The 27990-nt window shown below is 52.9% G+C and overlaps 2 protein-coding genes across 5 annotated transcripts in view; both read left to right on the forward strand.

Annotated features, from left to right (window-relative positions):
• LOC310827696 (uncharacterized protein) overlaps window positions 1-27990 on the forward strand; it is a 751453-nt gene that overhangs the window by 256491 nt on the left and 466972 nt on the right. The window lies entirely within an intron of this gene.
• The window catches only part of AGAP3 (ArfGAP with GTPase domain, ankyrin repeat and PH domain 3), a 102607-nt gene that overhangs the window by 5543 nt on the left and 69074 nt on the right, over window positions 1-27990 (forward strand). The window contains exon 1 of one of the 3 annotated variants that reach the window (XM_083703990.1): window positions 27139-27985. The exons of the other annotated variants lie outside the window; for them this stretch is intronic. Coding sequence (XP_083560116.1) covers window positions 27154-27985 — 832 coding nt within the window. The 5' untranslated portion in view covers window positions 27139-27153. Of the gene's footprint in view, window positions 1-27138; window positions 27986-27990 lie in introns of those variants that run through there. 3 annotated transcript variants of the gene reach the window in all.

Consider the following 27990-nt stretch of genomic DNA (forward strand, 5'->3'; position numbering starts at 1 on the left):
GTAGTTTAATCTTCCTAAGATCTCAGTTGAATTAAATATATTTGAGATATTCCTGTGTGTTTTACAGGCAATTTTGTATCACAGTGAAGCTCTGGCAGAAGTTGCTTCCTTCCCTTCTGCAATTTTGGGCTGGGGGGGGGAGAGAGCAAGGCTTGCAAGGGGTTCTTGCTCTCTGCCTCTGGGACATCCAGCCGTCCTGGGGCCCAGAAACAGGTTCTGCTCCTGTGCCCTTTCCCATTTAAGGGACTCTTAACTCTGAGCTAACCATGGGAAAGGGAATCATATAATTGTAGAAACTGTGGAGTTGGAAGGGACCCCAGGGGTCCTCTGGTCCACCCCCCCCCCCCCCCGCAATGCAGGAATCTCAGCTCTAGCATCCCTGACGGATGGCTGTCCGATCTCTGCTTAAAAACCTCCCAGGAAGGAGAGTCCATTCTGCCACTGAACGGCTCTTTCCGCCAGAAAGTCCTTCCAGGTGTTTAGTCCAAATATCCTTTCTCATAGTTTTAATCCAGGCAGCAGAAAACCAGCTTGTTCCACCTTCACTGAAGAGACACTCAAGTCTGGATTTGCAAAGGAAAGCTTGGCTTGGAACAAATTGCCTTCTGCTTGGTGCCAGACAGTGGGCAACTGGCTTAGTGGTCAACTCTGCTCTTCTCCACCCCCCCCAAAAAAGTGTATTGGGGGCAGAGGGCTTGAATATATATATATATATATATTTCACAGTCCCCATGGCCTCCCCATTCCATTCCAGATTTGTGGGTTGTGCCCCTTTGCTTGGGCTGCACAGTTCATTTGGGCTGCTTGCTGCTTGGGGGTCTCTGAAGAACCCCAGACTTTGGAGTCCTGGGGGGGGGGAGAACTGAAGTGTGGGGTGGTCCTGCAGTGTGGCAGGGAGGCAGCACTGATTCCTGCAATGCCGGGGGCTGGACTAGATGTCTCTTGGAGTTCCCTTCCACCACTACAATTCCATGATTCTGTGGGTCGCTCCCAGCCACACCCTCTCCTTGGGGCTCTTACGGCTAGGGTATGAAACACCCCACATTTTTCCTTCTGGGTTTTCTGTGGCTTTTGCTGTGCTTGGATCCTGCAGCAGCTGCCTTGTGTTTGTGCCTCAAGAGCTCCACTGACCCACAGGCAGCTCTGGGGGGCTGGAGTGTGGCAGATTCCTGGGCGTTGGCCTGTCTCTTGCAATTTGTCTTGTGCCGGAGGCGACAAGTGTTCTGGGGGTGGGGACAGGCACCCGCCCGTCTTTTGTGGCTCTGTCAAAGACAAGCTTCTAGTCTTCCCTTCCTTCCTCCCACCCTCCCACACGTTTCTTGGCCACTCAGCATTACCCATTTTTTGTGGGGTGGGCGGGCACTGGCAACTCCCTCGTATCTCTTTTCCTAATCTCATAGGTCACCATTTATTGTGGAACGAGCACCATAGTATTATTATTCATTATTATTTATTAAATCTGTGTACCACCCTTCATCTGAAGACCACAGGGCGATTCACAACATAGAAATGTGAAGCGAGAGGCCAAAATGCGTGATAAGAACAAGAGCAAAAGCAAACCCCTTGCCCCCCCCCCCCCCGAAACAGAAAAGGCCAAAGAATGTTCATCAGCCAAGGTCTGGTTAGAGATAAATGTTTTCACCTGGTGCCTAAAGATATGTAATGGTGGTGCCAGGCGAGCCTCCCTGGGGAGAGCATCCCACAGACGGGGAGCCACTGCAGAGAAGGCCCCGTTCTCGTGTTGCCACCCTCTGGACTTCTCGAGGAGGAGGCACATGTAGAAGGGCCTCGGAAGGTGATCTCAGGGACCGGGTAGGTTCATATGGAGAGAGGTGGTCCTTGAGGTATTGCGGTCCTGAGCCGTTTAAGGCTTTATAGGTCAAAACTTTGAATTGGTCCCAGAAACTAATTGGTAGCCAGTGCAGTCGGACCAGGATTGGTGTAAGATGCTCAAACTGTCTTGCTCCGGTGAGCAACCTGCCCGCTGAATTCTGCACCAGCTGAAGTTTCCAAACCGTCTTCAGGGGCAGCCCTACGTAGAACGCATTGCAGTAATCTAACCTTGAGGTTGCCAGAGCATAGGGAACAGTAGTTAGGCTATTCCTGTCCAGATAGGGGCACAGCTGGACCACCAGCCGAAGATGATGGAAGGCACTCGGGGCCACTGAGGCCACCTGAGCCTCGAACGACAGCAAAGGATCCAGGAGGACCCCCAGGCTACTAACCTGCTCCTTCAGAGGAAGCGTATCCCCATCAAAAGCAGGCCACCTCCCAGCCAGCTGGTCTGAGGAACCACCCACTAACAGCCTCAGTCGTATCTGGATTGAGCTTCAGTTTGTTGGCTCTCATCCAGTCCATTACTGAGGCAAGATTTCCAGCACTTCCACTGCCTCACCTGCAGGTGTCAAGGAGAAGTAGAGTTGTGTGTCATCAGTATATTTCTGACCATGTACCCCAAACCTCAGAATAACACAACTCAGTGGTTTCATGTAGATGTTAAACAGCATATAGGGGATAGAATTGAGTCCTCCAAAACCCCACAGTGAAGGCTCCATGGGGCCAAAGAACCCGCCCCCCCCCCAAGCATCACCCTCTGGGAACAAACTGTCTGAGTAGGACCAGAACCACCACAAAGCGGTTCCACCCACCCCTAGTCCAAAAGGATCCCATGGCTGATGGAATTGAAAGCCACTGAGCGGTCGAGGAGAATTAACAGGGGCACATTTCCCCCTCTCTCTCCCAACAGAGGTCATCATGCAGGGAGACCAAAGCAGTTTCTGTGCTCAAACCAGGCCTAAACGCCGACTGAAATGGATCCAGAAAACCCGCTTCCTCCCAGAGCGCCTGGATCTGGTCTGCGACCACCCGCTCCAGAACCTAAGAATAGTAATTTAGGGGGTTCGCTTGGTTTTGCCGTTTGGTTTCCAAGCAACAGACGACATTTCTGTCACGTTTTCAAAGATTCTTTCCTCTCAAACCAGGGGGGGCGGTGTGAGGAGGGAGCTGCCGTCTGCTATCTGGGCTGCCGGGGGGGGGGAGAGAGTGGGGGCTGCTTGGGGCTTCAGCACCCCTCTTCCTGGCAGCTGCCTCTGCTGGTCTTGAGTGCGAGTCCTTTGGGCTTACGGTCTAGCTCACGGGGCTAAATCCTGCACATTGGCCTGTAAGAACCATTACCACCTGGCAGTGGAGGCCCAGGTTCAGAAGGACGTTCGCCCTCTGCCCACATGTGGGGGCTACCTTTCCCCTTCCCCACCCACCCACAGCACTCCCCACGGCACCACGTGGCACTCTGGGGCTTGCCACCACGTGGCTTGTGTGCAGCAGACGCATCCTGACACTGGCACAGGCGCTGCCTTAGAAAAATGGAATTCTGGAGCTGGAGGGACCCCAGGGGTCATCTAGCCTAGCCCCTGCAACGAATGCAGAAATCTTTTTGCCCACAACCCTGAGATTAAGAGTCTATGGGACCGCCTCTCCTGGTCTGCCCCATGGAGGACCTTAAGGTCCACAAATGACAACACCTTGGAGGTCCCACGTCACAAGGTGGTTAGATTGGTCTCAACTAGGGCCAGGGCCTTTTCAGTACTGGCCCCGACTTGGTGGAACGCTCTGTCATAAGAGACCAGGGCCCTGCGGGTCCTGACATCTTTCTGCAGGGCCTGCAAGATGGAGCTGTTCCGCCTGGCCTTTGGTTTGGAATCAGTCTGACCCTTATGTTTCCCTCCCCTTATGGTTTTATTTATGGGCCGCTACTACTAAAATGAGACTGCATTTTAAATTGCATTTTAACCTGTATTTTAAATCCCCCCTTATTATGTTTTTACTGTGATTTTATTGGTGTTAGCCGCCCTGAGCCCGGGGAGGGCGGGGTATAAATAAAATTTATTATTATTATTATTATTAATGTTCCAGCAACTGAGCTCCCTCTGCTTGGCTTCAGGCGACTGTGCCGTGTGAGACAGGGCTGATGCCACCCTCTCCAACTTCCCTCCTGCCAGGGGAGCCAAGGAGAGCCTTGCAGCTGGGCAGCTGGTGCCAGTCCTGTTGCACACAGAAAGAGCACCTGGCACCCCTGAGTTTGCCTGGGCCCAGGTGCCTCTGAGTGGGCATCTTGCCATGTTGTGCCACCCTGGCCCATCCCTTGGGCTGGTCGCTGGGGCAGCTGAGCAGGGAGAGGGCAGGTGCTGTTGGGGGCATCTGCTTGGGAGAGGCACATGCGGAAGATGTGATGCCCAGGGGGCTGCCCAAGGCCAGGCGGGTGAGTGGAGCTTGGCCTCCCTCCAGCAGATTCCCCATTGCAGGTGACGGGGCCAAACTTCGCCCCGGAGATTGGGGTGTGTGTGTGTGTGTGTGTTTGTGGTGGGGTCTGTCTGAGGGCGTGGTTGCTCAGCAGGGAGGATTTGATTTAAATCAAATCGATTTAAATCACTAGTCAGTAAGACTTGATTTAAATGATTTTTTTTTACAGAAAGACTCATTCTTGCTGGTATAATCTTAATATTTGCAATCAGATGAAGGTTTCATTTTTGGAATAATAAATTTTCAGAGTAGTTTTTACAGTTATATAAAAAAATACAGATTTGGTTATACTATTAGAAATACATAGACAGACAATTGTGAAATTATTGTGAGGTTTAATAAGTTAACTGCTTATATTTGGACAACATTTCTACTGTACTTTAATGGAAGGAGAAGAATAATCATTTCCTTAGTAACAATTTAAACAATTTATTTAACTAAAACAATAACATTAGAACCTATGTATCCATGTTTGTTAACTGATGTGGTTAAACATTTTTTAAAAAAAAAACAACAACCCTTAGACTGAGTTTTAGCACACATGAAAAACTTTAAACAAAACCTTATTTCCTGATGAATAGCCTTTGGACTATAATGTAATTCTAAATAGAAAACTATCTTTAGAAAGGTTTTTCCTCCAAAAACATTTTATTTTAAAAATCCAATTTAAATTTTAAAAAATCTGATTAAATTTGTTAAAAAATCATTGATTTTTATCCACCCTGTTGCTCAGATATTTGGGGTCTTGCAGGCTCCCCCAAATCCTGTTCTTTGGAAATGTTACTGCACTGAACCTTATATTGTGTTGTGGCTCCGTGATTCCTACCCCCCCCCCCCATGCTAAGAAGTCAGGAATTTGCTCCCAGGTCCCTAGAAAACTCGCCTGCTTCCAGCCTGAAAGCATCCCCAAATCAAAGTTGGCATATAGAATCTTAGAAATTGGGGGAATCCCAAAGGTCATCTGGTCCAACCCTCTGCAATGCATGAAGCACAGCAAAAGGTGGGCTGGATGTGTGTGTCCCTCCCCCCATCTGCAAATAATGTGATTTTCGAGATGGATCTCAATTTTATGCCAGTCTGTAACTTGTCAAGGAAACGAAGACTTGGCAGAAGAGGTTTGCCTTAAGAGAGAGAGCTCAGCTCTAAGAATCAGGGAATTGAGGTGTTTTGAGAGGGGATTGATGCTTTTGAATTCTGGTGCTGGAGGAGACTCTGGAGAGTCCCATGGACTGCAAGAAGATCAAACCTCTCCATTCTGATGGAAATCAGCCCTGAGTGCTCACTGGAAGGACAGATCCTGAAGCTGGGGCTCCAAGACTTTGGCCACCTCATGAGAAGAGAAGACTCCCTGGAAAAGACCCTGATGTTGGGAAAGATGGAGGGCACAAGGAGAAGGGGACAATGGAGGACAAGATGGTGGGACAGTGTTCTGGAAGCTACCAGCATGAGGGAGGCAGTGGAAGACAGGAGTGCCTGGCGTGCTCTGGTCCAGAGGGTCACGAAGAGGCGGACACCACTAAACGACTCAACAACAACAAGAGAGGGGATTTTTGGTGGTGGATTTTTACAAAAAGGGAGCCTTGTTTCGGAGAGAGAACTGGAAGAGGGAGTGGCATCTGTCAGGGCTCCAGGATGCGACACCAAATACAACGTTGAGCTGGTTACAAATGGAATCGCGGAGGCAACAATTTGAGTTTCCTGAAAAATGCAGAAGTCCTTTGGCTGGCGAGGGGCAAAGGGAGGTTGCTGCCTGCTTCTCCCATCTTCCCCGCCTCGTCCCCACAGCAGCCCTGTGAGGCAGGCCAGGCTGGAAAAGGGGGCTGGCTGAAGCCCACTTGGGGTGGGGGGCTTCCTGCCTTCCCTGGGGGTCCCACCTCTTCCAGGCTCCCTTTCTGCCTCTGCTCCATGGGGCGGTCGAGGGGCTGCTGCTGTGATGAAGGGGCCTGAGCTGCCTGTGGTCACTGCCCTCCAGGCCTTGGCAAGCCATGGGGCAGCTGCTTCCCTCCCCTCCGGCAGCTGGCGTGGGGGTTGGGGTGGGGCCTGGGTCACCAGCTGACTGGCAGGGTGGGGGCAGAAGGCTGGAGCTGGAGGAGGAATCTCTGCCCTCTGACTCACAGGCTGGCACTGCCCTCAGCCGCTGTTTTGTCCAGGCTGCCTGGCATGCTCTGTGGCTGCCACTGAATGCCAGTGCTGTCAGAAAGTTCTTCCTGATGCTTCAAATGGAAATCAGTGATCAGGATTCAAACTCAAGTCCAATGCTGTCCCCTCTAGGGGTTTCCAGCAATTGGGATTCAGAAGCATTGCTGCCTCTGACTGTGGAGGCAGAACTTCTGTATCCATGAATTCCTCTAATATTCTCTTCAAGCTACCCCTATCTCTTGTGGGAGGGAGTTCCATAGGTTAACTTTATTGCATCCACCCTGAATCTCCTCATTCAACATCACTGAAGGTCCACAAGTTCTCCACGCCTTATAATACAGGCACACCTTGGTTTTCAAACGTTTTGGCTCCCGAACGCCACAAACCTGGAAGTGAGTGTTCCGATTTGCCAACTATTTTTGAAAGCCAAAAGTCCGATGGGGCTTCCTGCAGCCAATCAGAAGCCGTGCTTTGGTTTCCAAACGTTTTGGAAGTCAAACGGACTTCTGGAATGGATTCTGTTCAGCTTCCAAGGTACGACTGTAATCTATTAGAGTTGTGGGTTTGAGCCCCCCCCCATTGGGCAAAAGATTCCTGCATGGCAGGGGCTGGACTAGATGACCCTGTGGGGTCCCTTCCAACTCTATTTCACTAGCCTTTTCTCTGAACTGAAAAGTCCGAAACTCTGCAACATTTCTTTCTAAGGGAGTCGCTCCCTCCCCTCAATTATTTGGGTGGCCCTTTTCTGAACATTTTCAAACTCTACAATATTATAGTATTATTCCAAATGTGGTTGCACCCTAGATTCGTATAAGGGGAACATGATATTGGCCATCTGGTCCCACCGCCTGCAATGCAAAAATCACAGCTAAAAGCTCCCTTTCAGGAACTGGCAATAAAGAGATTAATCTCAATTCTATGCCTGTCCAAAAATAGGGAAAAGGGAGGGGGGAGTAATAATAATAATAATAATAATAATAATAATAATAATAATAATAATAATAATTTATTTTTTATACCCTGCCCATCTGGCTGGTTTTCCCCAGCCACTCTGGGTGGCTTCCAATACAATATTAAAATACAATATTAAAAAGAGGTCAACCTTCAGAAAGACAGTGACCTGGCTCTCAGATGTAGGAAACAGAAGTGTTTGGAGAGAGGAGTCAGCATCTGGGTGATCAGCTGTGATTTTTGTATTGCACGGGGTTGGACTAGATGATCCTTGGGTCCCTTCTGGCCCTGACGTTCAATGAGTTCTTTGGAGTCCCCCCAATGGATTCTGCCAAGCTGCCGAATTTCTTGAGGCTTCCTCCTAGGAGTGCCCTTCTGGGCATGCCTTACCCACCTCCCTGGCGCTGCCTGCCTGACCCTGCCTGTCTCAGAGCAGCAGGAAGGAAGGAAGGAAGTTCTGCGGGCAGCACCAGGAAGTTGTTGGGCTGCGCAGGTGGTTGTGGGCGGCTTCTTGCGGCTTCCGCCTGGGTTTCCCCAGTGGTGGCTCCCTGGGGGGGCCAGAGGACGGGCAGGGCTGTCACCTTCCGGGGACCCCTCCCTCCCTCTTCCTTCCTTGACTACAAAGGCAAAACAAGGAAAGCCTTCAGTTGGATCCGGCCAGTGGCTCCTCCAGCCCTCCAGCCTCTTCTCACAGCGGCCAACCAAATGCCTCCAAAGGGGAGCCTTTCCCCACTCTTTCTCTCTGCCATTTCAAGGTAGACTGGCTCTGTCCATGGAGGCTCGATTTGGGAATCCAAGGAGAGGCTGCTGCATCAGGGCAGTGGCCAGCCAGACGCCCCGAGGCGGAGCGGAACATAAGAGCTCTCTCCCACCCCACAATTTCCAACAACTGGGGTTCTCCCCCCCCCATACATATATTTATTTGATTTTTCAGATTAAAACTTTACAGTCACATATCAAACATATAAGTAAGATTCCCAGGAATTTCCCAGAATTCCCTCCTCCTGCCCTTTGTGGGTCCTGTTGTTTTTTAGTTGTTTAGTGGTGTCCGCCTCTTCGTGACCCCCTGGACCAGAGCATGCCAGGCCCTCCTGTCTTCCACTGCCTCCCTCATGCTGGTAGCTTCGAGAACACTGTCCCACCATCTCGTCCTCCGTCGTCCCCTTCTCCTTGTGCCCTCCATCTTTCCCAACATCAGGGTCTTTTCCAGGGAGTCTTCTCTTCTCATGAGGTGGCCAAAGTCTTGGAGCCTCAGCTTCAGGATCTGTCCTTCCAGTGAGCACTCAGGGCTGATTTCCTTCAGTATGGAGAGGTTGGATCTTCTTGCAGTCCATGGGACTCTCTTAGAGTCTCCTCCAGCACCAGAATTCAAAAGCATCCATTCTTCGGCGATCAGCCTTCTTTATGGTCCAGCTCTCACTTCCATAGATCACTACTGGGAAAACCAGAGCTTTAACTTTACGGACCTTTGTTGGCAAGGTGATGTCTCTGCTTTTTAAGATGCTGTCTAGGTTTGCCATTGCTTTTCTCCCAAGAAAAGCAATGTGGGTCCTACTGTTAATTATTTCCTCCTGCATCTTTTATGATAATCCAAATCTTTTACCTCTCCATTGTGTCCAAAGTTCACCTTTAAACTACGAGTGGTATTCCAATCCTACTAAAGGTTTTAACTGTTTGCAATGGTTTTTATGATAGGTTATAAATTTTCCCCATTCCTTATTGAAATTTTGGCCTTCCTGATTTCTGATTCTTCCGGTCATTTTGGCCATTTTGGCATAATCCATCCACTTGATCTGCCTGCCTTCTCTGGACTTTATCTTCTTTCCATCTCTGGGCCAGTAACATCCGCACAGCTGTGGTTGCGAACATAGATCGTCTTTCCTGCTCCCTTGTGATTTTGGCACCTAGAATTCCTCCAAGGAAGGCTTGGGGGGTTTTCTTTAAGAAAAGGTTATTTTAAACATTTTTTTCAGCAGCTGGGATTCAGAAGTGTTGCTGGCCCCTGGCAGAGCCGTGCCAGGGTGGCTAAGAGCCGCTGGCAGCTCTCTCCTCCTCCGTGAATCTGCCTAATCCTCTTTTAAAGTCCTCTAAGTTGGTGGCCATCTCTGCCCCAAGTGGCAGGGAGTTCCACAGTTTATGTGCTGCATGAAGAAGGGCTTCCTTTCCTCTGTCCTAACCAGGCTGGTCAGGCTTCGAAGCCCCCCACCCAAGAGCAGGTTGTCCTGGAGTCCCGTGCCCAGTTCTGGGCACCACCATTTAAGAAAGATATGGACAAGGGATGTTTCAGCTGAGATTCCTGCCCCGCAGTGGGTTGGACTAGATGACCCTGGGGTTCCCTTCCAGCTCTCGTATTCTCTTACTCTTTGGCAAGCTGGAACGTGGGCAGAGGATTTGGAAGGCAAGCCTGGTGAGGAACGGCTGAAGGAGCTGGGTATGTTGAGCCTGGAAAAGAGGAGACTGAGATGAGATACGAGAGCCACCTTCAAATATCTTAAAGGCTGTCACATGGGAGAGGGAGCATGCTTGTTTTCGCCTGCTCTGGAGGGTAGGACTCGAACCCGTGGCTTCCAGTGACAAGAAAGGAGATTGCAAGTAAACATTGAGACAGGGAGAGCTCTTTGGCAGTGGAACAGACTCCCCTGGAGTCTCCTTCATCTTGCGTTTTTCAACAGAGGCTGGAGGGCTGTCTGTCCTGGATGTTTTAGGTGTGATTCCTGCATTGAAGGGGGTTGGGATGGATGACCCCTGGGATCCCAATGCTGTAATTCTCTGATTCATCTACTCCCCACCACCCACCGGGTTCTTGGTTGCTCCTGAAGGCCTGCTGGCTCACCACAGCCCCAACATAAATCTGCCTCCTGCCTCGCCAGCCAAGTCCTCTTCCCACGGAGCGTCCCCCTTTCCTTGCCAAAGGCAAGAGGAGGCTTCCCAGTCCTGCAGCTGGACGTGGGAATTGGCAAAGCCTTTTGGCCCCAGAGCCCAGAGCCTCTTTGGCTTCTGTCATTGCCTAGGAAACCCAGAGAGGGAGGTCTCCATCTTGTGGAGGGAGAATAGCAGATTCATAGAATTGAAGAGCAGAAAGGGATCCCTGAGGGTCATCTAGCCCAACCCCAGCAAGGGGAAGGGTAGCCTGTGGAGTGTGGGGGTCTCTCTTGTGTGTGGGGAGCCCCACCTTGAACCCGCTCCTGGGCCAGGTGTCCAATGAAGCTGGAAGATTCAGGACAAACAAAAGGAAGTTCTTCATGCAGTGCAGAGTTAAACGGTGGAACTCACTGCCACAAGGAGGCAGGAATGGCTTTAAAAGAGGATTGGACAAATTCAGGGAGGAGGAAAGGGCTATTGGCTCTGCCCTCCACAGTTGGAGGCAGCAGTGCTTCCAAATACCAGTTGCTGGAAGCCGCAGGAGGGGGGAAGGAGGCTCTTGTGTTCGAATCCTGCTTGTGGGTTTCCCATAATGGGCATCTGGGTGGCTACTGTGAGAAGAGGAGGCTGGACGAGATGAGCCACTGGCCTAATTTGGCAGACTCTGCTTGTGTTCTTCATCCTCAACTGGCCTCCTTAGCTTCCTGGCTGATTTCTTAAGAGAAATTGGGGTCTTGGGTGCGGATCCATTGCAGTTTGTGCTAGGAGAGCTGCCTGCTCTCATGGCGTTTCCTGCAACCCCCTTCTCCCCAAACCAGCAGGCTTTTACCCCACAGATTGGCTGCCCCCAAGGCTCCTAGATTCCAGCTTGCATTTTTCTACCTGGCAGGGCCCGGCAGCCCTCGCAGGATCGGTGCCTTCCTGACCCGCAGAGTCCGCCAGAGTCTCTCGCCTGCCTGTGCTGCTGAACATCTGGCCAGCAAGCTCACAGCTGGAGAGGAAGCTTGCCTGACCTTCTTCGCCCGCCTGCCAGGCTCCCCAGGGGTCAGAAGCAAAAGGCAAACCGCTGAGCGGGGGGAGGGGGCGAGGGGACGTGTGTGCCCATCTGGCAGTGCCAACCGGGGCTTAAGATCTCTGTCCTGCGATGACCTTCCTCTCCGTCGCTAGTGCAGAGCAGGGCGGGACCAGGCGGGCAGGGCTGGAGAAATCCCACACACATCAAGATTTGCAGTATATTGCCAGGTCATGATATGGACTTCATACTGGTTTTGGATAATATATCAATATATCGCTTAACATTCCCACTTGAGCCCAGTTCCTTGGGATGCAAAGTATTTTCCATCTCTGCACAGAACCTGTTCTGTCTCCTTGAGTAGTAGTAGTAATAATAATAATAATAATAATAATAATAATAATAATAATAATAATAATAATAATTTATTTATACCCCGCCCATCTGGCTGAGTTTCCCCAGCCACTCTGGGCGGGTCCCAATCGAGTGTTAAAAACAATACAGCATTAAGTATTAAAAACTTCCCTAAACAGGGAGGGAGGTTTGGTGATAAAGTATCCAACTGGCACAGGGGAGAATAATAGAATCCTAGAATGGCCGACTTTGAAGGGACCCCTGAGGATCATCTAGTCCAACCCAGACTCAAGTATCCTTGACAGGTGGCATCCAACCGGTGCTTAAAAACCTCCAGCCAAGGAGAGACCACCTCTTTCTGAGGGATCCTGTTCCACAGTCAAATATGCAGCCTTGGGGTGTAAAACATTTTCCAGTTCTGCACAGATCCTGGTTCTTAAGTCTTGTGCTGAATGAGCTGGTGCAGATTTAAAATCTGACTATAAAGCATCTGTCTGGGAGACCTGGCCTCAAATCCCCCACTTTTTATATACTGCAGTTTTATGTTGTGAACCACCTGGAGGTCTACAGATGAAGCGGGGGGTATACATGGAAGGGTGTGCATGGAACTAGGGGCTCTTTGGCCTTTCTTGTATTTTCCTGTGCTGCAACACTCCCTAGAACCTAGAATCACAAGTTAGTAATGGCTGTAGTAACAACCACAACAGCGAAACTTCCGGGAGCCCAGGAATTCCTTAGCCTTGCTTTCCCCGTCTTGGAACCCTCCAAGCTGGACTACAAATCCCATCATCCCCAGTCCAGCCTGACTGTGCTCCCACCCGCTGCCCCAGCCCGTGGAGCTGTGCCAGCAGGGGCTTATGGGAGTTGTGGTCCAAACCAGCTGCAGGGACCCACTGTTTAGCCAGGTTGCAAAAGGCAGGTGGCAAATGGTTTAAGGGAACGACTGCCATGATGCTTCATCCGCCAGGAGGAACAAATTAGAATCATAGAATCATAGAGTTGGAAGAGACCACAAGGGCCATCGAGTCCAACCCCCTGCCAAGCAGGAAACACCATCAGAGCACTCCTGACATATGGCTGTCAAGCCTCTGCTTAAAGACCTCCAAAGAAGGAGACTCCACCACACTCCTTGGCAGCAAATTCCACTGTCAAACAGCTCTTACTGTCAGGAAGTTCTTCCTAATGTTTAGGTGGAATCTTCTTTCTTGTACTGTAGTTTGGATCCATTGCTCTGTGTCCGCTTCTCTGGAGCAGCAGAAAACAACCTTTCTCCCTCCTCTATGTGACATCCTTTTATATATTTGAACATGGCTATCCTATCACCCCTTAACCTCCTCTTCTCCAGGCTAAACATGCCCAGCTCCCTTAGCCGTTCTGAATAAGGCATCGTTTCCAGGCCTTTGACCATTTTGGTTGCCCTCCTCTGGACACGTTCCAGTTTGTCAGTGTCCTTCTTGAACTGTGGTGCCCAGACAGCTGCTCCTGTTCCGACAGCAAAACGGGACTCTTTCTCTTGACACTTGTTCTGCAAATGGGAAGGAAGCGCCTTTGGCGTGTTGCCGGGGGCTCAGTTTCCTGATTTCCAAGCGAGACGGAGGCTCAGCCTGTGGCCTCTGCAAAAACAAGGAGGCTGCAGCAGAAGTTCTCCAGGAGAGGACACAATGTCCCCTTTGAGGCTCAGAAAGGGCTCTGGTGGGCGCCAGTTCTGGCAGCTTCCCTGCCTCAGGATAAATGCCACCCGGATCCCAAAGGGCTGGTCCTTGTCATCTGAATCCATTAAGGAAGGAGTGGGTGCAGCCTGTATCTTCTGAAATACGCCTGGGCAGAGCAATATTTTGCCTCCCTGCAGAAGAGCAGGTGGGATTTAGAGACTCGGCTGAGCAGCCCCAAATTCTGCTAAGTGTTATTAATAAACCCGCCTGAGGTTCCAGGCAGGCTCTGCCTGCATAAGCTTTTGGGTCTCAATGCCCGGCTGGCCTTGCCTTGCAAAGAGGCTGCCAGGACCGGGGGCGGCAAGGGCAAGCGCCCGCCGGACTCCTCCCTTCAGCAGCGGGGAGATGCCAGCAAGCAGGGAGATGGATTTGGGTCGCCTTTGGGGTTGCGATATCATGCAGACCTGCAGGGAGCAAAATGTTTTCTGGTCGCTGTTCAGGCGGACAGCTTTCCCCCTCCTTGCCGTTTTTTATTTGAACGGGAGCTGCTCTTCAGCCTCGTTTCCCAGAGCAACGGACGCAGCCTGAGAATTGGAAGAAATGCAACGCAAGGTCAGGGACAAACGGCAGCAGGTAGAAGCCCAATGCCACAGGGAAACGGCTCGATGGAAATAATAATAATAATAATAATAATAATAATAATAATAATAACAACAACAACAACAACAACAACAACAACAACAACAACAACAAATTTTATTTACTGTATTTTCCACTCCATAAGACGCACCTGACTGTAAGACGCACCTAGTTTTTAGAGAGGGAAAACAAGAAAAAAACCTTCCGAACAAAACAGTGGATGTATGCTTTTTGTGGTTCATGCTGTGGCCACAGACGTGATATGTGATTTGACAGTGAGTTGGGGGTAGCCCAATGCAAAAATCCTGAGGATCCATGTGGATCCGTGCTTTGTAACCACGTTTTTGCGCTATTGCGGCCCCACGAAATAATGGAAGTACAGACCTCCGGAACGAATTAAGTAATTAACCCGAGGTACCACTGTATACCCTGCCCTCCCCAGCCAGACCTGGTCTCAGGGCGGCTAACATCAGTAAAATTATAATAAAAACATAATAGGGAAAAAAACACCAATTTAAAATACAGGTTAAAATGCAATTTAAAATGCAGTCTCATTTTAGTAGTAGCGGCCCATAAATAAAACCATAAGGGGAGGGAAACATAAGGGTCAGACTGAATCCAAACCAAAGGCCAGGCGGAACAGCTCTGTCTTGCAGGCCCTGCAGAAAGATGTCAAGTCCCGCAGGGCCCTGGTCTCTTGTGGGAGAGCGTTCCACCAAGTCGGGGTCAGTACTGAAAAGGCCCTGGCCCTTTTGAGACCAATCTAACCACCTGGGACCTCCAAAGTGTTGTCATTTGTGGACCTTAAGGTCCTCCGTGGGGCAGACCAGGAGAGGCGGTCCCATGGAAATGGAATTGCACTGGAAATGGGCTCTGCCAATTTCTTGGGCAAACTGGGGACAGAAAGGGAATGAAGTCGGTGCCAGGGAAGCCCCTCTGGGAAAGGAGTTTCACGGGGCCAGGAACGCAGCGTGTTCATGTCATAGCATCCCCCCCCCCCATGGGCAACTATTTTTCCTGTGTCCTTTTGCGCCAACTGCAGCTCCCCAGACTTCGGCAGCAGAGGCCCCAGAGCCAGCCCCTTGCAGTAGTCTAGAGGAGATGCAGCCCAGCAAGCACCGTGGACCTCTGGGGTCACTTGTCACCTGTCTGAATTTGGTTACCTTCGTTTCAAGGCCATCCCAGACTCAGAAGGGGGGACATAAGGAAGAACTAAGAACAGAGACTCAGCGCATTGTTCTGCCTTTCTTTGCAATTATCTGCTCGCTGCTTCCACTCTCCGGCTCCTTCTTGCCCCTGGGATTTGGCCAGTCTAAATCCCTCTCTTGTTGAAAGGCCTGAGATGCCCCTGCCAAGCAGTGTGCTTCTTCCCATGGGGGGCAGCTCCTCTTCTGCCAGGCAGGAGCCCCTCAGTTGCCCAGGGGAGGCCGGGGTCCAAGGCGTCTGCATAGCCGGCTGTCTGCTTCTGCTCTTCAACTCCCCGGAAGGCGGTGGACTCTCCTGCATTGGAGGTTATTAAGCAGAGGCCGGGTGGACACCCGCCAGGGTCTCTGGAGTTGTGATTCCTGCTATTGCAGGGGGTTGGACTAGATGACCCACAGGGTCCCTCCAAACTTTACAATTCTTTGCCTTGGTCCTGTATACCCAGTGGCGTAGCGTGGGGGTGCAGGGGGGGCTGGCCGCACCGGGCGCAACATCTGGGGGTTAGGGTTAGGGGGCGCAAATCCATGGGTTAGGGGGCGCAAATTACTTGCCTTGCCCTGGGTGCTGACAACCCATGCTACGCCACTGTGTATACCTGAAGGAGCATCTCCATCCCCATCGTTCTGCCCGGACACTGAGGTCCAGCTCCAAGGGCCTTCTGGCAATTCCCTCCCTGTGAGAAGTGAGGTTACAGGGAACCAGGCAGAGGGCCTTCTCGGTGGTGGCACCCTCCCATCAGATGTCAAGGGTATAAACAACTATATGACATTTAGAATACATCTGAAGGCAGCCCGGTTTAGGGAAGTTTTTACTATTTAATGCTGTATTGTTTTTAACACTTGATTGGGAGCCTTCCAGAGTGGCTGGGGAAACTCAGCCAGATGGGCGGCGTATTAATAATAATAATACCGTATTTTTCGCTCTATAACACGCACCTGACCATAACACGCACATCGTTTTTAGAGGAGGAAAACAAGGGAAAAAACATTCTGAATGAAACAGTGGATGTATCATTTTTGTGCTTCATGCTGTGGCCACAGACATGTGATCTGATGGTGAATTTGGGCTGACCCAATGCAAAAATCCTGAGAATCCCTGTGCATCCATGGTTTGTAACCACATTTTTGCACCATTGCAGCCCCAGGCAACAGTGGGTGCGTGATTTTTTTGGTGCAGGCTGTAGCCATGGACATGCTATGTGATCTGATGGTGAATTTGGGGTGACCCAGTGCAAAGATCCTGAGGATCCATGCTTTGTAACCACATTTTAAGTGGGGAGCGAAGGAAAAACAAAGAAGGGACATTAGAGGGGTGTGCAGAGAAGCAGCTGGCTAAGAATGCAGGAGAGGGATTTAACGGGAGGGAGGAAAGAAAGGCAAAAGTTTCCCCCCACCCAAGCCAGCCATCTCTCTCTCTCTCTCTCTCTCTCTCTCTCTCTCTCTCTCTCTCTCTCCCTCCCTCCCTCCCCCCTCTCTCTCTCCCTCCCCCCTCTCTCTCCCTCTCCCCCAGCAGCACCGGAGCTTGCCTGGAGGGGAGGGGCTTTCCCTGCTCTTTGTTCCGTTTCAGCAAACACAGCAACGAAACAGAGGAGGGTGGGCAGTAAGACCCTGAGGCAGAATGCAGGAAAGCAGCCGCTTCCTCTTTTCAGGTTTCGCTTCTCAGTGCAGCGTGCAGCGCCGCGATTTGATTTTTGCATGATTTTTCGGCTCCAGGGACCACACATTCGCTCTATAACACGCACAGACATTTCCCCTTCCTTTTTAGAAGAAAAAATCTGCGTGTTATAGAAGGAAAAATACGGTAATTGTTGTTGTGGTGGTTGCTGTTATTCTAAGGCCAGGCAGGTCCCCAGAGGACATGTTGCCTCTGTGCACTTTTGGTCCGTCTCAGCCTCGGGGAGCCTCTGACCACCACTGCATGTGCCCCTCCGTCTATAGGCTGTCCTGCGGCGAAAGGTGTGCTGGGCCCTGGCTTCCACTCCAGGGGAAGCGCCTAGCCTCTCATGCACAGACTGCCTCCTGGAATTCCTGCTTTTCCGGAGGGGGGGTCACTCTTCTCCCCCACCTGCCTCTTCTGGCTCTGCATCTCCCCTTCCCCTCCAGCCCCTTCGCCGCCTCTGCAAATATCTTTCCATCTGCCTACAGGGAGGAAAGTGAACCTGGGTGCCAGATGCCCCCCAAGGCTTCCCCCCCCCATCTGCCCCCCCGTGCTTGGATCTCCAGGTGAACCCCCCTTTCCCTGGGCTCCTCCCCAGCCTTCCTCACAGAGTCCTCCTCTCTTTGCCCACCCAGCAAATGGGGTCCTGACTTGGTGGCTCAGCTGTGGGCTTGCGCCCCACTGAGAAGCCACAGCTGGCTGAGCCGGGTGACCCAGATGAGTGACTCAGCAACCCAAGCAAAAGGGGGGAGGAGGTATTTACAAATAACGCCCCCAGCACACTTTTGCAGGCTGAGTCAGGTGTCTGAGCAGTCTCTGCAAGCGGGGGGGGGGGGGAGCCTCAAATAGGTCACAGACTCGCCCACGTATCCCAACCCCTTTTGTCTCATATGCCAGCCCTGTTCAACGACCCCCCCCACTTTACTTGCTTGCTTGCTCCCGGGAAACAGAGAGCCCCCCCCCCATTCTGGAAAGGCCTTGCACCGCATCCCGACAGCCCCGGGAACAAGGGTATGGGCCGTGTGGAGCAGCCTCTCTGGTTCAAGGCTGAGAGTTGTCACATTGCCACCATCCCCATCGAGGAGGCTGAGAGGAGCTTGTGGCTGCGCAATGATGTAGACCTTCATAGGTGCCTGCTGGATCGGGCCCACCCAGCCCAGCCCCCTGTTCCCACAAGGGCCAGCCAGTTGCCCCAAGGGAAATCCCCAAACGGGTACAAGTCTTCTCCCCTCCTGTGGTTTTCGTAAGAACATATCAGATGTGGTTGTTGAGTCGTTTAGTCGTGTCCGCCTCTTTGTGACCCCCTGAACCAGAGCACGCCAGGCACTCCTGTCTTCCACTGCCTCCCTCATGGTGGTCGCTTCGAGAACACTGTCCAACCATCTCGCCCTCTGTCGTCCCCTTCTCCTTGCGCCCTCCATCTTTCCCAGCATCAGGGTCTTTTCCAGGGAGTCTTCTCTTCTCCTGAGGTGGCCAAAGTCTTGGAGCCTCAGCTTCACGATCTGTCCTTCCAGTGAGCACTCAGGGCTGATTTCCTTCAGAATGGAGAGGTTTGATCTTCTTGCAGTCCATGGGACTCTCAAGAGTCTCCTCCAGCACCAGAATTCAAAAGCATCAATTTTTCGGAGATCAGCCTTCTTTATGGTCCAGCTCTCACAACAACAACAACAATAAGTCCCCCCAGTTACTCTGGGCGGCTTCCAACAAAACACTAAAATACAATAACCTATTGAACATTAAAATCTTCCCTAAACAGGGCTGCCTTTAGATGTCTTCTAAAAGTCTGGTATTTATTTTTCTTTGACATCTGGTGGGAGGGCGTTCCACAGGGCGGGTGCCACTGCCAAGAAGGTCCTCTGCCTGGTTCCCTGTAACTTGGTTTCTCGCAGTGAGGGAACCACCAGAAGGCCCTTGGAGCTGGACCTCACTGTCCGGGCAGAACGGTGGCGGTGGAGACGCTCCTTCAGGTATACTGGACTGAGGCCATTTAGGGCTTTCAAGGTCAGCACCAAGACTTTGAATTGTGCTCAGAAACGTACTGGGAGCCAGTGTAGGTCTTTCAAGATGGTTTTTTAGGAAGCGGTTTGATAACCGCTACTTAAACTGTATACATCACTACTGGGAAAACCTTAGCTTTAATTATACGGACCTTTGTTGGCAAGGTGATGTCTCTACTTTTTAAGATGCTTTTGAAGACATAGCAGATAGCTCCATCCACAGAGACTCTCAATCTCAGGGTCATGGGTTTGAGTCCCAGGTTGAGCAAAAAGATTCCTGTATTGCAGGGGGTTGGGCTAGATGACCCTCAGGGACCCTTCCAACTCTGATTCTGTAAGAAGAGCCTGCTAGATGAGGCCATAGACTCGTCTAGTCCAACACCCTCTAGTTCTTACGGTCACCGACCAGATGCCCATTACGGAGAACCTGCAAGCAGGATTTGTTCTGAAGTTGCCTTTAGGAGACAGATATGAATTCCTCTCCTGGCCTGAAGCAGGATTTGAGCGCAAGAACTTCTTTCTCCCCTCCTGTGGCGTCTTAAGTTCTGGGATTCAGAAGCATGGCTGACTCTGTGGAGGCAGAGCAGAGCCCGTGTGGTCAGTCGCCACCCCTAGCCCTCTCCTCCTCCAGAAATTCCTCCAGAATTTGTATAATCCTCTTCTAAAGCCAACCAGGTTGGTTGAAGCCATCACTTCTTCCAGTGGCAGGGAGTTCCACCGTCTGACTCTGCCCTGCGTGAAGAAGGTCTTTCTCTGATCTGTTCTAATGCATTGCCAGTGACGCATTTGATGCTCTACCAGGCAAATGGGGGGGGCTCTTTGTGGGCCACCTGTTTCCCCTTTTCCAGGCACTTCTGTGAGATTTAACACCTGTCTGAAATGGTGGAATAAATGCTCAAAAGCCCTTGATTTTCACATCTGCACCCTGTGCATAAGAGCTCGGAAAAACGAGCTTCTTGATAATCAATAATCCTGTGTTGGTTGCCAGATCAGCCCAGGGAGGAGGCTGGACTCCCGGCAATTGCCTTGCATGCCAGAGTGCGCATGTTTGGGCGCATGTCTGCAGACATTCACATGTGTGTGACCGGCTGCTCGGAAGTGAAGGCATCACAGGATGGCATGTGCTGGACCTGCAGCCTCAGATGGGCAGATTTACACCTATCCCTGTCATTAACTGGGAACAAATGCTGGGCTGTCCTTGCAAAGTGTTCTCCTCACCACGTGGGTCTGCGCATGGAATGTGGCTCTTTCCTCCTTCCTGAGCCACAGCCCCCTTTATCCTCCTTGGTTCTGCGGGGAAACTCAGCTACTCCCGCCTCTCTGGCGTTTCCAGCCAGTGAGAGGAGTCATAGCAATGACTGGCATCTGGGAAGAGGGATCCAGCCAATAGACACAGGGAAAGCCAGAGCAAAACACACATTCCTCAAGCCTTTTCTGCTGGTCTTTCTGCTTCCTGCCTTGCAGAGATTCAGCTCCGGGATCCAGCATTTGAGCGCAGACCCGGGTCGCACTTCATATGCCAAAACGAAAACGTCTTCTAAGTCTGTAAACGTTTAAAATGCACTGTTGATGCCAATGCAGATGCGCTGGCCCATCTTGCAGGTGGCCGAGAGAGGGCAGCTTAGGCCAGCCCTGCAAAGTAGACCACTTTTTCTTTTTTCTTTTTTGTTAGAGCATTTATTAATATTCCAATAAAAACATCCAATTAGCATATCAAATCATAATCCAATAAAAATAAAAAACTAACATAAAAACAAACCCAATTCTGAATTTAATTCTAATTTTGCTACTTCCCACAGCCTGAACATCAAAGCAACTCCAAATCTCACAATATTTCCATATTTCATCACTTTTCCTTTTTCCTGAAGGGAGGAGGACAGGGCTGGTGCCGTGCTATTCTTATTATATAGATAGTTTTAATTCTATCAATGTTTATTTGTTTTTATTCATCCCACCCCCAATGTCTTTAGCTGTTCTTATTTTATCTGTGAGCTGCCTTGAGTACCTGTCAGAGAAAAAGGCAGAGGAATAATAATAATAATAATAATAATAATAATCTGGTGACGTGGGTGGGGTGGGATTGTGAAGTCACTTGCAGGAGGAGTGCAATTAATGAAGGGCTGGAGCAGAGGCGGGGGGGGGGGGAGTGAGGGTTTCAGTGCACAGCAGAAGGACCCCATTGCAGCTGGCAGAAGGGCAGACCTGGAAGAGGAGGCTCTGAGCTGCGCTTCCTGGCTAGATGCCCTTTGGGGAGCCCTCCTCCCTCGGCGGCGAGGCCGGGATCCGTTCACTATAAGCGGAGCTTGCAGGGCTGTTCTTCCGCGGGCGGGTTTTCTGCATTGCGAGGAGGGAGAGAAGGGTTTGGGGGGAGAGATGCAGCCGGGGGGGGGGGGGAGGCGGACGGAGCGGCTTGGAGGGGGGAGGGGCGTGCGGGGGCGGAGCTCTTTCCTGTCCTCCCCCCCCCCGTCCCCGAATGACGCGCGAGCCCAACTGCGCAGCCCCTCCGGATCCACGACTGACGTCCGGACAGGCGGGCGTCACTCTCCCCCCCCCCAAATCCCCCGGACGTTTCTCCGGGCGCCAGGAGCCTGGCACGGGGGGGCACCCTCGCCCTCCCCTCCCCCTCGCCTGTGATGGGGGGGAGGGTCTTGGGCCCCCTGTCCTCAGATTCCCCCCCCCATGCTTCCCGGCGCTGAGTCAGAGGCGACCCGTTGAAATGAAGGGACCCAACTCAGTCCCGTTGCTATTATCAGCCGGGGACCAGCAGTTGAGAGCACCGTATGGGTCTACTCTTGAGTAGGACGTGGATCCCACGCGAAAGACCTTCACCAGAGGCTTTGAAGCGGAGGTCGGGGGGGGGGGCGCCTGTCATGGGCGCTCTAGTTGGGAGTCCTGCCTGGCAGGGGTTGGGCTGGATGACCCTCGGGGTCCCTCCCCATGCGCCATTCTGTGATTCTGTTGTTGTTGTTTAGTGGTGTCTGCCTCTTCGTGACCCCCTGGACCAGAGCACGCCAGGCCCTCCTGTCTTCCGCTGCCTCCCGCAGTTTGGTCAAACCCATGCTGGTTGCTTCGAGAACACTGTCCCACCATCTGGTCCTCTGTCGTCCCCTTCTCCTTGTGCCCTCCATCTTTCCCAACATCAGGGTCTTTTCCAGGGAGTCTTCTCTTCTCCTGAGGTGGCCAAAGTCTTGGAGCCTCAGCTTCAGGATTTGTCCTTCCAGTGAACACTCAGGGCTGATTTCCTTAAGAATGGAGAGGTTTGAACTTCTTGCAGTCCATGGGACTCTCAAGAGTCTCCTTCAGCACCAGAATTCAAAAGCATCTATTCTTTGGCAATTCTGTGATTCTATTCTGTGATTCTACAACTCCCAATTTGTCTTTCTCTTGGTCTCCTGGCTGGAGCCCTAAGAGAAAACCCTCTTGCTCCTCTTCCCCCTTTCAAAGCGTCTCCTCAGTCAGGACATGGGGAGGACCCCTCCCCCAGGATGCCCCCAAAGCAAGTGGGAGAGAGAAGGAAACAGGGGTAGCTCAGCTGGTAGAGCAGAAGACCCTTAATCTCAGGCTTAATCCATGGTGAACTGATGCCTTCTTGCTAACTTTTTTTGTCTGGTTTTACTGCTGCAAACTGCTTTGATCATTTGTCCATGACACAAAGGCATACAAGTCTTTTTACAAATGAATACACCATCCAGGTGCCGATATTGAAAGGCCTTGATGGGGCTTTGCACAGACTGCAGAAGACAGCAGCCGGGGTCTGCAGCTTGTGGGACTCACTGCCACAGGATGCAGCCCCCAGTGACTCAGAAGCCTTTCCAAGGAGGAGAGGGGGCTGTCCTCAGCTGAGTGAGTCAAGAGGGCTCCTTGAGGCAGCTCTGGCTCTGTGGCCCCAGGGGCTTCAGGGGAGCTTTGGGGCACCCTTCTCACTCCCTTCCCCCCAGGAGGGCAGAGCTGAAGGGCCAGCAGGGGCCTCTGAGCAGGGACTCCCCAGCTAAGAAACCTGGCTATGTGGTGGCCCCGACTTCTGTGTCACACACAGATGACTGATGCCCTTGATGAGGCAGGCTTTGTTGCAAGAGGGGTGGCGGATTGGGGCCCCGGAGATCTCTGCTGACCTGCTGAACTCTGGCCCAGAAACCAGAAGGCAAAGGAAAAGCTCAGCTCCTTCCTCCAAGTGGCCTCGGCTGCCCTCCAGTGGCCACCTTAGAATTGTACAGGTTGGAAGAGACCGGGAAGATCGGCTGCTCCAGGCCCTGCAATGCAGGATTCTTTTGCCCAGCGTGTGGCTTGAACCCGTGACCATGATATAGTAATAAATAATAATAATAATATTTTATTTATATCCCACCCTCCCCAGCTGAAGCTGGGCTCAGAGCGGCTAACAACAGTAAAAATAACACCGTTTACATAAAATCACAATCAGTTAATTGAAATACGTTCTAAAATCAATTCATTCTACAATCAATTCAGAATCAAATTCATGGCAACCATTGGGCTAGAGTTCTGTGAGGATTACCAATGGAGGGAGTCAGGCTGTGCCTTAGCCAAAGGCCTGGTGGAACAGCTCTGTCTCGCAGGCCCTGCGGAAAGATGTCAAGTCCCGCAGGGCCCTGGTCTCTTGGGACAGAGCGTTCCACCAGATCGGGGCCACAGCCGAAAAAGCCCTGGCTCTGGTTGTGGCCAGCCTAACCTCCCTGTGGCCCAGGATCTCCAAGATGTTTTTGTTTGAAGACCATAAGGTCCTCCGTGGGACATACCAGGAGAGGCAGTCCCATAGGTACGAGGGTCCTAGGCCGAATAGGGCTTTAAAGGTTAAAACCAGCACTTTAAACCTGATCCTGTACTCCAGCTGGTAGAGCACCGGGTGAATGTGATCCCATAGCAAGGACCCTGTAAGGAGTCTCACTGCGGCATTCTGCACCCGCTGGATTTTCTGGGTCGGTCTCAAGGGCAGCCCCACATAGAGCGAGTTACAATGATCCAGTCTGGAGGTGGCTGTCGTGTGGATCACTGTGGCAAGATCAGGGCAAGAGAGGTAAGGAGATGAGGAGTCTCAGGCTCTCCTGACTGATCTACCCCACTGCAGGCTGGTGCGGACAGCAGGGCCTCTGTGTTGGGGGGCTTTCTACGGGGAGACAGCCAGGAGCAAGATTTGGAGCAGAGCAACAGGGGCAGATTCCTCAGCTTCTGAAGAGATCTTACAAGGCCCCTGCGGCTGCAAAGCTGCTCTGTGGACTTTGCTGCCCTTAGACAGGTTTTATTATCCTTCAATCAATTTTTGATGTACCAAATGGTGTCCCCTGCGCTGCCCTGTGCCTCGAAACACGCTGTCCTGTGCGGCTGCATTGAGGGGCTGGACCTAATAGCCTGGTTACGGACATGTTAGCCAAATACCAACCATCAGGATGGTTAAGTGGGATTGAGAATAAAATGAGAGAGAGAAGGAGAGGAATCTCACCAGAGGACTTTGTGCGGCTTGTCTGAAAATTCCATGTTTGAGATAATCCAACGCAGATTGTTAAAACCACAGAGTCCAATAACTTGGCAGCCAAGCTGGGAAGAACACCTGGACAAGTCTGGGGACTGTGCGAGGTGAGAAGCCCGGGCCGACTTTTCTCTCCCCTTGGACCAACCCAAATGGATGCAGGGCCAAGATGCCGTGAGACTGAATGGCTAGCCCTCAGCAGCGCTGCAGGGGAGATTCCAGAAAACAGCACTGGCAGGAAGAATGTGTCTCTCTGGACAGAGACAAATGGAATCAGGCTTGCATGTTCTTTTGCACTGACCCTGGTATCTGACAGTTCGATCTATGTTTATTCATCAGTTGGTTGCTATCAGGGAGTGGAATTTGGACAAATGCAAGGTAGCCTGCCTTATGTTTACTCAGGATGGAGGTAGTAGCCAAGTTTCTGCAACCTGCAGTGAGGATTTGTGAATGCTAGATGGCACTAACTTGAGGGTCAGATGCAGGCTATTTTTATGGGATGTTTTTGTATTTGTATTGAACCCTCCTGGAATCTTGTACAGTGGTACCTCGGGTTACAGATGCTTCAGGTTACAGACTCCCCTAACCCAGAAATAGGACCTCGGGTTAAGAACTTTGCTTCAGGATGAGAATAGAATTAGTGCAGCAGCAGTGCGGTGGCAGTGAGAGGTCCCATTAGCTAAAGTGGTAAAGGTAAAGGTAAAGGGACCCCTGACCGTTAGGGTCTAGTCACGGACAACTCTGGGGTTGTGGCGCTCATCTCGCTTTAGTGGCCGAGGGAGCCGGCGTACAGCTTCCGGGTCATGTGGCCAGCATGACTAAGCCGCTTCTGGCAAACCAGAGCAGCGCACGGAAACGCCGTTTACCTTCCCGCCAGAGCTGTACCTATTTATCTACTTGCACTTTGATGTGCTAGGTTGGCAGGAGCTGGGACCGAGCAATGGGAGAATACCTCAGGTTAAAAATAGTTTCAGGTTAAGAATGGACCTCCAGAACGAATCAAGTTTGTGATCCAAGGTACCACGGTACATATGCCAATAACGGCTTGAGAATCAGAGTCACTCCAGTGGGCTGAGTCTCTGTGAAGGGGCTCCAGGAGTGACCCACTTTTCCCGAACCTGGATGGGTCGCTGGGCCTCCGTGCCCCTTCAGAGGCCGCCTCTCCCGGCCAAAGGGAGACTGGACTTTCACACGCAAAGAGGCCCCTCAGGCAAGTGGCAAAGTCTGAGGGGAGGAACTTGCGCAGCTCTGTGTGGACGTTGGCCGGGGATCCAACAAGCCAGCTCTACGTGGCAGATTCCGGTGGGTAGGAAATGGCGTGTGCCACCTCCTGCAAACCTCAGATTGGCCACCAATGCCCAGCGTGTCCAAGGCTGCCTGGCAGGCGGATCTGCGTCTGTCAGTATAAAGGGAGGCTGTGAGCTTCTGCCTGGGGGTTATTTTATTTCCTAAATGTTATGCACCAGTTGCTGGGAAAAACAAATCAACCCCAATCTCATAAATAAAATAGGAAAAATTAAAAACTTTCAAAGAGTTAAAATAACAACAGACAAAACCCCCCAGTAAAGCTCACATTAGCTTCCTAAGCAACTGGAAGGTTTATCCAAATACAAATGTTTTTAGCAGGTGCCAGAAAGATTGCAGTAAAGGCACCTGCTTGCTATCAATAGGCAGGGAGTTCCAAAGTGCAGGTGCCAAGATCACGCTAAAAGATTATGTGGTACCTGTAACAGCTATGCTATTACTCGTGTGCAGGGGGTTCTTCTGGTGGAAGCTGAGCCAAAGACGTTGCTCCTCAGCGGAGGCAGAGACAGTTGTCCTTCCTCCTTCACCTCTTGCACCCAGAAGCTTCCATGCGCTGACTGTTGGCAGAAGCGACGCTTAGTGGCAGAGCCCCCTGCTTTCACAGAATTGTAGACCTGGAAGGGACCCCCAGGGGTCATCTAGTCCAGCCCCCTACAAGGCAGGAATCTCAGCTCAAGCATCCATGACAGACGGCCGCCAACCTCTGCTTAAAAGCCTCCAAGGAAGGAGAGGCCACAGCCTCCCAAAGGAGACTGTTCTACTGCAGGACAGCTCTCTTATTGTCAGAAAGGTCTTCCTGATGTTTAGTCGGAATCTCAATGCTTGTAACTTGAAGCCATGGGTTCGAGTCCTGCCCTCCAGAGCAGGAGGCTCTTTTGGGTGCCGACGGTCCCAGGTGAGTGACAGCCCCTCGCCAGAGGAAAGGCCTCTGGGCTGCGTGGATTATCCTTTCCTTGACCTGGGGGGGCTTCTCTTTGCGCAGAGCTGGCCGGGCTCCGGGCTGGGCCTCGACGGTCCAGCAGAGGGTGCTGTTGCATTAGGAAAGAAACGGTTCGGGGGTTCGGAAGGTCTGGGGCTGGGATTGGGGGTGGGGGCTAATGGGTGCCCGTCCCTCCTGGCAGAGGCCCGAGCTCGGGGGCCGGGTTTGTAGTCTCCAGAACTGGCCCCACAGCGAGCCTTTCTGGAGTGGATCTGGCCCGCAGCCTCCCAGACGGCGGAGCCCGGGTTTGCCTTTCGGCTGGCCCCTCCGCGCCCCAGGGCTGGGTGGCCCGACGGCTCACCCTCTTCCTCGGCCCCGCCGTGGGAGCCGCGCCGCTGCCGGCCCGCTCCGTCTTGGGCGAGGCCGCCTTCCCAGCTGCGCGCCGTCGGGCCTCCGCTCCGGGCAGGGCGGGATCCGCGCCAGAGTTTGCGAGGCGCAGTCGGGGCCAGGCCCGGGCACGTCGCTGCCTGGCGCGGGCTGCGATGCGCGAGCCAGAGGAGGCTCTGCCAGCGACGGGGCCAGGCCAGCGCGGACGCGGCGGCGGCATGGGGCGCGGGGCCGCCGGGGCCCGGCCGTGAGCCCCGCGGGGATGCGCAGCAGCCGGCCAGGGCGCGCCGTCGAGGATGGCTGCCGAGGGCTGGCGCTGGCGTGAAGCGGGCCGCCCGCCGGGGACCCCCCGCGCGTGCCCGCGCCGCGCCGTCAGCGTGTGCGAGTCGCTGGACCTGCAAGGCGTGCCCGCCGTCCAGGCGGCCCTCAAGGCGGCCGAGCGCCAGCGCCAGCGCCCCAAGAGCCTCTGCTCGGTGGGCAACGGGCTGAGCGTAGGTCCCCTCGGAGCCGCCCGGCCCCCGACGCGAGCGCGCAGCGGCTTCCTGGACTTCCTGCGCCTCCGCTCGCCCCGACGGCACGACGACGAAGGCGCGCCGCCGCGCCCGGCCAGCGCCGCCTTCCCGCCGGCCGAGGCGCCCCCGACGGAGCCCGGGGGGTTCCTGCGCGGCGGCTCGCTGTGGGGCAGCCGGCGCTGGAACCTGTTCGGCGCCCGCGCCGACGGGGCGCGCAAGGGCCTCACCTCGCTGCGCAAGAGCTTCAGCTTCCGCCTGCGCCGCGGCCACGAGCTGCACCGCTCGGGCTCCGGCCTGCTGCGCCCCGCGCGCCTCCGCACCCGCAGCGAGGGCGACGCCAGCTCCCTGCACACCTTCCCCAGCAAGCGCGACCTGCTCTACCCCGACGCCGCGCAGCCCCGCGGGGACCGGGCGCGCCCCGACGGCGGCGGAGGAGGAGGAGGCAGCCTCTGGAAGCTGCTGGCGGGCCGCCTCCGGCGCCGAGAGCGCTGCGCGGGCCGCTCCTTCAGCCCCCTCGACCCCCGCGCCAGCCCCGCCAGCGCCCTCTGGAGCCTCCCGGGGGCCGAGCCCGTCCTCGTCTCGGTGGGGAGTCGCCGCAGCAGCGGGAGGGCGCCCGGTAAG

This window comes from Podarcis gaigeae (assembly GCF_964106915.1).
Source record: "Podarcis gaigeae genome assembly, chromosome: 12".
Taxonomy (NCBI): domain Eukaryota; kingdom Metazoa; phylum Chordata; class Lepidosauria; order Squamata; family Lacertidae; genus Podarcis; species Podarcis gaigeae.